The sequence below is a fragment of the Salvia splendens genome, chromosome 9 (assembly GCF_004379255.2).
Source record: "Salvia splendens isolate huo1 chromosome 9, SspV2, whole genome shotgun sequence".
NCBI classification, from domain to species: domain Eukaryota; kingdom Viridiplantae; phylum Streptophyta; class Magnoliopsida; order Lamiales; family Lamiaceae; genus Salvia; species Salvia splendens.
Window position 1 is genome coordinate 758,198 of NC_056040.1, and position 10,964 is coordinate 769,161.

Sequence of the window (10,964 nt, forward strand, 5' to 3'; positions counted from 1 at the left end):
GCAGTTTGTACGTGGTATACACTTCTAAAAAACAATATATAAAATATTAGATTTTTTAGCTTTCGTTTTTATAGATTAAAATTTATAATTTAGATTTAACTATTTATAAATTATTAAAATAGAAAAATAAAATACTACCAGTATTTCGGAAATCCCATTTATAAGAAGAGCAAGGCGTGAAGTATTATCGAGATTAATATTATTTTGAGATTATACATTTACACTAAATACATATTTCTTCTGTGATCTATGTGTCCCACATTTTTTTATTGAAAATGCATGCCTATATTTGCGTGGCTTCCATGCAAGGTTTTATTACTACGCATGGCGCACCGATAAACTAGGTAATTGTCGGTTTCATTAAATTTTTTAGGTAATTTTAATGATTAAAGATACCGTACATAATTATTCTAATTTTTATTTATTTATTTATCTACCAATTATTTTTATTTTATTAAATCGTTTTTATTAGTCTCTCCATACCACGTCGATTAGACTACATAGTCGTTGTTGCCAACATAATTCAGTTATACAACTAATTTGCTATCGAGTATTATCTTGGATTTAAGTTAGTAACATAGGAAGGTTATCATGATCTGTTTAACTGTGGATTTATTTTTAAATTTCAAACTTGTAATTTGTAGACGTTTCATATTATTAAGATTTAAAACTCATGTTCTATAACGTGCTTTTTGTTAATCATGTACTACTATATTTTTTGTGCAATATATTTAAATTATACTAATACATGTTTGATTTAGCTGACCTAAGCAGTGATTCAACCGGTTCGATCAATTAGCTGACCTAAGCAGTGATTCAACCGGTCCTATTGATCGAACCGTGAATTGATAGTCTCGTCGATTCCTTTATTGATCTGATTTTTAAAACATTGGTCTTAAGAATCTAAGAGAAAATTGATCAGGTGCTATACTCATTGGATTCAAGTAGGCCCATTCAATTTGGGCTTGAATACTAGTTATTGGATTCAAATTGTTAGTCGAACCCACCACCTTAGAAAAAAGAAAATGTATTTATCCCTTTAAATGTGTAATACTAATACTACCTCCGTCCAACTGAAGATGACCAACTTTTCTTTTTTTATTTGTCCTAACTTGTTGGGTACAAAACCATCCCACATCGAATGAGTGACGGAAGTTGGAAGGTGTATATAATTTCTGTCCAACCCCAATTAGTTTGAGGCCTTTTGGGAGTGACTCAAAAACAAATCCGTGTAGGCTTAACCCAAAGCAGACAATATCAAACTAATGTTGCAGTCGACGATCCTAACCCAACTAAGATGACTCTTTACCAAAAATATAAACACATTTTATCTCTACTTTATCTCTTCTCTCTTACTCTCTCCACTTAACACATAAAATACTTTATCTCTTCTCTCTTACTTACTCTCTCCACTTAACACATAAAATAAAGTTACACTAAATCTCGTGCCGTCCAATGAAGGGATCATCTTCCTCTCTACTTTATCTCTTCTCTCTTACTTACTCTCTCCACTTACATAATATAAAGTTGCACAAAATCAAGTGCAGTCCAATGAAAGGGTCATCTTCCTTGGAAGAGAGGGAGTACTATATTAGTAGTAATTTTCATTTAGTTGGTTATTATTTTTGACCCATTTGGATCAAAGATTCACCACCAAACAGGTTTATATGCATCATAAACAACCAAGAACAAAAACCACATTTAAAATTTTCAAAGTTTAGTTAAAAATAAATGTGTCAGTACCATTTAAGCCCAACATAGAGATCATAGACCTGTGAGGATCATAGCTCAAGTCAGAAGACTCAGTGAACAAACAATCGGAGACACCAGACGAAAAGCAGGAGGTGACGGGCCATTATTTTCGACCCCTTCGGATCAAGAAGGAATTTCAAACAATGAGGTGACAGTTAGCCTTAAATTTCTGTTCATGGTGAGTAATTTTCACCTGACCTAACATTATTTGTCTCCATTGTATCAGTTTTATACAGCGAGGGACATTAGTAGGTAAGTAATGGAAGCTTACTATGCAATGGTGTCGAGTTTCGCGAGCTCTCACATGAGCTTGTATCTTTTCTCTTGGACACCGGTAACTCCCATCTGTATCTCTATTATTGTGTGAAGCGGCATCTGCGTATTGTGAAAGAAAAAATAGCCGCATTTAATTTTCAGAAAAGATGCAGCTCAGCTTCTGTAGTAGAACAACAAAATAAAAATGGAAGAGAAGCTTCTGTAATTATGTTTTATATAGTTTTGCAGCCTCTTCCAATGGTGTAAATGTCGTCTTAAAACAGACCAAATATCCGAATATATTTCAAAGATAGAATATCAAAGTTTGAAATTCGTAAATTAGTGCAAGACGTGGAAATTGTGCATAGCTGTGGATGTATTACCTCGATATGGGGAATCTCTTTCAATGGCCTATCAGCAAAATAAGCATACAAAGCCCTCAAAACTGCCTAAAAATCCAGAAGAAGTAAATTGGCATCTCAAGCATATGCTGCGTTTTCGCGGGGAAAAACTAAATTATAGGAGTGTGATAGGTGTATAACCTGGTGGGATATGACCACAACGGGAGCTCTTTGTCTTTCGAGCTCAATAATTACAGGCTCCAGCCTGAAAAGAGAAGAAACAAATGCAACGTGTTAGGCGTTATGAAGTATGAACTTGACCCAAAGGGAAAGGCGCATTTGAACTGCATAGGATGGACCTTTGTATAACGTCAAGATAAGATTCTCCACGAGGATATCTGTACCTTAACTTGTCCTTTTTACGAGATCTGCAGTTTTTAGGATGAAATTAATTTCAGAAGATGTTAATCAATGACAATGAGAGGAAAGGAAGGGGAAAGGAGTGTAAAACAAGAACACATAAAAAAATTAGGAAATGAATGACAGGAAGTTAGGCTCACGAGAGAGGGAATGGGACATTCAAATACACCTAACTGGTTTCTAGGAATATGCTCCGTGGAATTCAAGTATACAAAGACTGTTTTGAATAACATTTCGAAAATACTATTATCCCTCTTCTCGGTCTGAACTCTGAACTCCACGAAGCTGCTAGTATTATATTTTACAGTTATATACAGACCGAGCATTAAGTACTTAAATCATAATTAATTGTGTGGTTTTACATGGACCATATGACTAGCAACAATTGCTAAAATTCTCAAATCTATTATACAAAGTGGTTGTTACTTATCATCAAAAGGACAAGGTGAGAAAACGGACAGCTTCACGTAATATCATCAAATGGACAGGTCACCTTGTACATACATGTTATATATTCACTTGTACTGCTTTCAGGACAAAACAAAATATGGAGATGGAAGAACGTAACACATAAGAAATGAAGCATACTCATATTCTTCTGGCATATTTTTCTTAATTTCTTCATATGTCATCCCATCGCATACACCAGAATTAATTTCGTCAAGTGCACGCCATTGTATCTACAAGATAACATAATTAAATGAGTAATATTAGATGTCAGTCAAAGAAACCGACAACAGAAAGTGCAGTGAAGAATGGCGTCAATCATAACCTTGGGAAATCCTCCAATCGGACCTGCTGTCAGAATTGTTCTCTGTAACGTGCTAGTCCATATCTGATCTCAGTAGAAACAAAAATTATAATGATATGTCTTCCTCATAATATTCCAGTAACCAGATTGAGTTAAAATTGAGGCATAGAGACTGGAAGCCGATATCCCAAAATTTATGAAATTGGAGAATCTTACGGAAGCAGCCTTTTCATTTTTCAGGCGCCTCTCGACAAAATTTGCAAGCTTCTTAGCATAAAGCTCGCCAGAATCACTGCACAAGGAAAACTAGCACCAAAGTTACCAAATGAAACCAGATCAAATTACCCTTATGCTGATAAACAGAAACAGTAGTTATAACTGAAACTAGTTAGAAAGTACATTACTGGTTTTCCTAAGAATGGAAAATATTTCATTTGTATGCTAGTGCAAAGCCTGAGTACTTGAAGAAATGTTAACTTCTAATATTTCGATGGAATTGACTTCGCTCAACAAAACATGGTTGCAGGAAAAAGGCAACATTATTCTCTCGTTTGAATTTTTCCAAGAGACCAAATTATAATTAAAGAGGATTTGGAAGGAGTATAAGCAAAGTAGAAACTGTATTCACATTCCAAAATTCAGAGAACCTTATGGCACTGTCACCACCAATTCGACCTCTGACATTGAATCGGCTCTCTCCATGCCTGGTAAGCAAAATTGGACGGGGAGTCAGATGTGTATTCACCTGCAAATGATACGCAACACCATCAGCCACATCTTATGTAATCCTTCCTGTCCCCATTAGCTGCCCCATTCGGTGTGGGTTTTAAGAAATTGTTGACTTTGTTAAAAAAGTGGGAGGAAATGGGGAGCGGAGGGAGTAACATGCACACATTGTAATTTTGGTGATGAGTAAAACACACCTCCCAGTGCATGTATCCAAAATTATGTAACATTAAAAAAAATAATTAATCGGCAGATTTTTGGAGGCAAAAATTCAAATTAATCGAAATTCAATTTGGAATCAAGTAGGCCGCTTTCAATTCTCTCATCTGTGGTGGGTAAAACGTATCTTCACAATGTCTTTGCAGAAAACTCTAGCGAGTCCTTATAAAAGATGTTTTACAGCATACCAGGAAGAATACTATCCGTCCTGGAAGGTACCCACTAATGTTGTTCACCTGTTTCAACAAAACACAAATATTTATTAGATGATTATATCAGTATCTCAGTCTAAAGTAAATTGGTAAAGAAAGGTAAGGACCATTTGCGCTTTGGTAAAATGCCATAACAACCATGGGATGATATGAAAGAGACTCACAAAACAGGAAATGGCACAGTGCATTGATGCCCCTTTTCTCCAACTATAGATACTACATCCGTGAAAGACAATGGTGTTCAAAGTGTATTAATTTAAGCAAAAGAAGCAGCCCCATATCTCGATAAATTGCTATTTGCGAGACCTTCATAGATTTATAACACACAGTATATGCTTAGCACAATCAACAATGACCCCTTGTTCAGCCTTATAAGCAACCAATCTATGGTTGCATTTCAACATGACAGCTTCGAAAGTTATGTAATTTAGATGCTGCGGACATTTTCTTCAAAAAGATCCAAGATTATGTTTCTAACTCATACCATCATATAGTGGCAGCAGCACCATATGCCAAGGTGAGGGAAAGCAGATTATAACATTGCCTTCACTGGATTTAATTAATCGAAGCATTGCCTAAATGTATAGATATAAATATCACTTTTCCCATTATAATATGGTCTTTTCATCTACTCAAGGAAATTAGATTCTGTAGAAGCATTCACACACTGGCATAGCACTCTTGCTCGTATAAGTAGATAGCTAATACTCTAGAAAAAATAGATTAAAAAAGCAAGAACATTGAGGGGATTTACTTGTATTTGTCCACCATTTCCAGAGACCATGTCTATCATTTTTATATAAGACCCTTCTTCAACTGGCTCATAGACCTAAACAAAAAGAAAAACTGTTCATAAATCATTATTTTTCTCCACATAACACATTGAGCCAGTGATATCAAAAGCTATGTCCCAGGATCTACCTTTTCGTAATTTTCCAGTCGGACCTTGAAGTCCTGATAACCTGCTTCAAAATCTGGCCTGAAATATACCACCAATCACTGTGAGAATATATGCAGTGCATAAATGACAAGGAAACCATCTTGCATCGTACTCCTCTGCATAGTCTGCGCTCTGTTGAACTTTGAGACGTATATTCCTCTCAATTATATTCCTATCGTTGCATAATGTCTCCAGAAAGATAATCTGTCGGTAAAAAACATCATGATGAAATATCTAGTGGAAAAGATTTACCCAAGTCGCACTACATTATGATGACTTGGCACTACAGAAATGCACATTTAAGGTGAATGCAGCAATTTGAGTTAATTAATTTATTGACATACTCAGAATAAGCAGAACTTTATGTTAATTGACAACAAATATTGAGTACACAATAGAAACCAAAAAATGTTACTACTAATTTGGACCAAAATGTTGTTAATGAACAGACATCCCCAATGGGTAGGCACAACTCTCATTTGAAGTTATTCAGGTTCTCTATGCCTCTAATTAACACTAAAAGAAAACACTTTAAGTAACCATCTTTTACGCATGCTAAGACATTACTGGTAAACCACTTTATACCATACAACTGATGAACAGAATCAGTTGAAAATTACTTAGAATAGACAATATGCTGATCCAATAGCAGTAAAGCAACCCAAATTCAGTACTCCACCTTGCATTCGCCTTCAGCCATTTTCATAAGCATATTCCGTCTTTTCCTGGTGCTGTTCGTAGCATCAAATATCCCAACCTAAGCATAATTAAAAATGCATTACCAATAGATCCAATAAATGTTATGCTGGTAAAGTGAAATGTACCTACCTGGCCACCCTCTTGCATCCAAGATATCATATCCTCCATCGCAAGAGCTGCTACCTAGTAGCATGTCATGAATTAGAACTATGCCCAAGGAAAAAGGTCAATACAGATTATAAGTTTTTATATAAGAAAAACATTAACAATAAAAGTTCTGAATAAAACCTGCACCATCTTGTTATTGGAATCATTCACAGAAAAAATCAGATTTGAAAGAAATGCTTCCAATTAAGAATACCTCATTGCGTGCCTCTATGCCTTCTTGATTGTCGCCACTGAAAAAATCAGCTGTCTGCATCATATCAATGAGAGTTAAATAAGTATCATAATTAAGGATGCTTGAGTGTAAAAAGTTCAATATGTTGTGAATAAATGGTTCATTATAGTGGAGGCATATATGCCCAACGCTATCCCTTGAACTTGGTGATATCATACATATACTGGACGTAACTTGCCAAAAGAAAGTAACATTGTGTCAAAGTTAAATAAATAGCATGTCTATTCCTAATACTCTCCACACAAAAAAGAGGAAAATTCCCTCAATCTTCTTGATAATAGAGGCTACATGTTGACAAATTGGGAATCCAGATTGGCCACTAGAAATAGAACTGACACCTCTGTGCTTCATGAGACGAGCAAACAAAAAAGCGGAAGACGAGACGTGGACAACTGACAGTACCTTGTTAACTCCATGCTTGAGCCTTCTATACTGCAAACAGAATACACAACAACGTCCCTTACTCTCGAATAATAGCAGGAAAATAACGAAAGAGAAATCAAATATAGAGAATCAATGACCTTCCCAACATTAAAGTGTTTAGTATCATGTCCTAACCAGCGAAGATATCGAGTAAGTTTTGCTGCTGTGAAAGTTTTACCCCGTGCAGGTAACCCAACCTGTAAGAAAGCTCGATTTGAAGCATGAAAGTTGAATATCCAAATTCCAATCAAAAAATCCTATAATGGAATACAAGACGATGTTCCTTGTATCTTGGGCATTGTTGAAAGGATCTTGCGTGTCAAATAAACAACTGTAATATTCATCTCTAGGATAAAATATTAAAATCTAAAATAAAAGTTTTCATATTCATTTGAAAGTTTAGATATTAGCTCTCTGAAGAAACTAAGTTCCCCAAGCCTCCATATGCAGAATCGGAGAAAATGCAGAGATATTAATGTTTCATTTTGAACTATGTTGTGCTAAATGTAGTTTAAGATACATTGCTGAAATCGTATGTGCAAGTTGCACCACATATTTACATGCATATGTACCATACAAGCAAGTGGACATCAAAAGAAAACACATAATATATGAAATGTGGACACAGAATTGCTTAGAACTTAATTTTCAGACGGATAAAACTTCAAGAACAAAATGGAAAGGAAAATATATGCCGACTCTATCCAACAAATTGTCAACTCCTGATTTTTCTATAACTTAAATGGGTAAACTAAATGGAGATGGGGGATGGGCACACTTAACTGCAAACTAAACAATCTTCACAAAAAGCTCTACCTTGCCCTGAAGAGGTAAAAAGACTTCTATGATGTGTTAGCTAGAATACTAGGATGTACCAGGACGATTGCCAAATGCCTATCCTCCTTGGGCCCAAGCATCTGATCTGCTACAGCTCCTGCTGCAACAGCTCCTGCAGCAGCTGGCATAGAGTTCTAGAAAAACACAATTGATGTCTCAGAAGCTACTTTGCGCGATGGAAGATATACATTTTCAGAAATGTTAAACCAAGATCATAGACTTCTCACAAACCTTAGACTCTGAACCAAGTTTGACATCAACAGCAAAAGCTGATGAACTTGATGATTTCATTAGCCTAGGGGATCCTACCCCCCTATCCACAAAGAGTCCTCTGTGTCCTTCCTGTTTCTGCATGTTAGAAAAAGTTCCAACAGACTTTGACTCAACCAAGCCAGATCCTAAAGACAATTTTGCTGTTTCTGGGACAATGACTTCCATCCCCTGATAGCAGAGTCAACATAAGAAGGAATACTGTACAAAAGTTGTAAATACATGAAAAGCAAGCTGTTAATATCAAGGAATTTGTCTTCAATGCCATGAAAGGGTGTGTAGATAAATCAGGTATGTATTTGTTTTAAGTTCTCTTGTCATGTCAAAAGCAGAAAACTTCAGTCATTTACTTCAGCAACTAAATTGGGAGGGTGGACTTTGATTTTTGCCTTGGCAAAAGCATAACATTGGATTTGATTGGTACATTCACATTCATAAACACAAGTCATAATCTGATAACAAATTGCAATGTTTCAGCTATCAAAAGTATAATCTTACACTTTATAAGTATGTAGATGCCAACCACCAAAGTAGGAAGATAACAATGAATATGAATTTATTATGCATGAAAAGCACTATGTAAAATGAGGTTTAAGAGTTGGTTATTATGTGGTGAGTTGCCTGAGGTACACTAGACGAAATTCTTATCATTATCGCATTAGAATGACAGTATGACACGCAACTCATAAATGGACAAAAGGGAGGAACAAATTAACACCATACACCAGGTCGGTCAACTGAGGCACCGAGGTCTTTTTGAGAATGTGAGGAACCAAGAGAGCTGTCATTCCTAGAAAACACTCCTGTACGAGCAAGTGATCTAGGAGTTTCTGTCATATTTGCTGCATAAACAGGACCTGAATTTGCAGATGATGGAGCTGGAACAACATAGTGCTCAATATCGAGCTCCAAACTTGCTTGGGATCCAATCTGTATCAAAAAGTGTCCGATGAATGAAGTGATACTTACTCATGCATAACATGTCAAGTATATAAAGCTATAAAAGCCGCAGAAGGGAGTGGGGAACATGTTGCCTAATTGTGATATGTGTATAAATCAGAGAAGCAACAAATATGATGCTTCAAAAATCTTCCTAGTCTGCGAAGATCCCTTATGAAAAAAATGATAAAGGAAAAAAAGAAGGGAAAGTTGCACATTGTCGGGCATCTGTTTGGCTTCAATACGTTAGGGCTAGACCTACATTTCCATAATTCCATCCCTAGTATATTTGAATTATTCGGACAGTTTATTTGATAGGGGACCCTAGGCATATAGGGAGGAAAACAGTACACAAGTAGTATAGAATAATATATGATCAGTTAGAAACAATACAATTTCAGAACATCAATACAGCATTACGGCATTACCAAACTACAACTTGAGAGTGCTCTCATTAGTACGAGACGTTCTATACCTACCTCATTAGCAGCTTCAGTATCAGAAGCTATACTGACGTCTGGTATTCCACGAACAGTAGATCGCTGGAAGTTCTCCTGATACGCCCTCCAACTTGCAGCAAGATCGAATGGTGAAACCCTATGCGCTTTAATGAACACTTTGTACTCGAGAATCTCATCTCCAGACAACTTAAACATAGCCGAGTCCTGATCCCCTTGCAACGTACCTCCTATCAATTGCCTATTTGGACCCTCCTCCACAATACAAGGCACATTACCATGCTTTGGCTTCAACAAAAACTTAAAATCCAGTGTCTCTATTACCATACAAAAATCATCAGACTTCGAAGTGCTGATACACAAAAAATGGAGACGCAACATATTGCATACACATATTAGAAGCTAAATTACCGTGATTAGGTGGTACAACAAAGCTTAATTCCCACATAAAAGTCGATTCCCTCTCCATAGACAGCTGAAGAATACAGTGCAATCAAATATAACCAGTAATAGCTGATAGAAGCACCAATTCCAACCCTATTTAATCGGAGTTCAACAAATACACAAATTCGATGATAATCTCCACAAATTACCACAATCAATCAGACAAAAATTCAAAAATCCATAAGCCAATCAGTAAGTGAAAAGAGGTACAACAATGCGAACCATAACTGCAATCACGATCGCAAAAATGCGAACAAGTGCGAAGTTGCAATTGGTTAAAATAAACAGAAATTAATAGAAAAACTCTCACAGCTTTGGAGGAATCCCAGGAGCCGACGAGAGGGGCGGAACCGTAGACATGGGGCACAAGCTCTCCTTTGAGCTTGTAGTTCTCCATTTTGAGAGAGACGTAGAGCTGGCCGCCGGCGTGGTCTTCGGAGCCATGGGAGCTGGTATCGGCGTTCGTGGATGCGGCGGTGCCCATAATCTAGAGGAGTGAAGAGGTGCAAAGCATTTGGTTGGAGAGAGAGTGAGCTGCGAAGAGCGATGAAGTGGGTGAAAATGGCGATAAGAATGGAATGGAATAGAATTTGTAAAAGGAGGGAAATATTCTTTAGATTCAATTCCATCCTTAAATATTAATTTTGTCATTTTAAAAATATTTTTGGTTTTCCATGTCATTATCTACTTCACTTATTTTTGTTTATTTGTATGTTATTGTATGCGTTGCAGGGCGCTTAGGGCATCTTGTAGTAGCAATCTGCGTTGCAGAGCTCCCGGTTGATTAATTATGAGAGAGATATAAAAAATGGTTGAAGTATGAAAGATGGGCCTATCTCAATAAAGAGGAAAAACTTATCAAAATTTAATAAGGATTA

At 36.4% G+C, this 10,964-nt stretch overlaps 1 protein-coding gene across 4 annotated transcripts; it reads right to left on the reverse strand.

Annotated features, from left to right (window-relative positions):
- Window positions 1-1,700: 1,700 nt before the first annotated feature.
- LOC121747861 (6-phosphofructo-2-kinase/fructose-2,6-bisphosphatase-like) lies at window positions 1,701-10,737 on the reverse strand. Of its 4 annotated transcripts, none has more exons than XM_042142002.1 (24): window positions 10,397-10,737; window positions 10,054-10,117; window positions 9,664-9,959; window positions 8,969-9,175; window positions 8,207-8,416; window positions 8,014-8,109; window positions 7,237-7,335; window positions 7,118-7,147; window positions 6,677-6,730; window positions 6,445-6,498; window positions 6,296-6,373; window positions 5,729-5,820; window positions 5,598-5,655; window positions 5,431-5,505; window positions 4,653-4,700; window positions 4,167-4,264; window positions 3,736-3,811; window positions 3,541-3,603; window positions 3,357-3,448; window positions 2,708-2,776; window positions 2,550-2,613; window positions 2,391-2,456; window positions 2,024-2,127; window positions 1,701-1,772 (listed from the first exon to the last, which is right to left on the reverse strand). In XM_042142002.1, exons 1-23 carry the CDS (start codon window positions 10,568-10,570, stop codon window positions 2,053-2,055), a joined length of 2,238 nt encoding a protein of 745 aa, XP_041997936.1. In that variant the 5' UTR covers window positions 10,571-10,737; the 3' UTR covers window positions 1,701-1,772; window positions 2,024-2,052. The 4 variants fall into 4 exon arrangements, with proteins under 4 accessions (XP_041997936.1, XP_041997935.1, XP_041997934.1 ...); XM_042142001.1 differs by having other exon boundaries at window positions 1,701-1,950; window positions 10,397-10,736; XM_042142000.1 differs by having other exon boundaries at window positions 1,701-2,127; window positions 10,397-10,734.
- Between the last annotated feature and the right edge of the window lie 227 nt (window positions 10,738-10,964).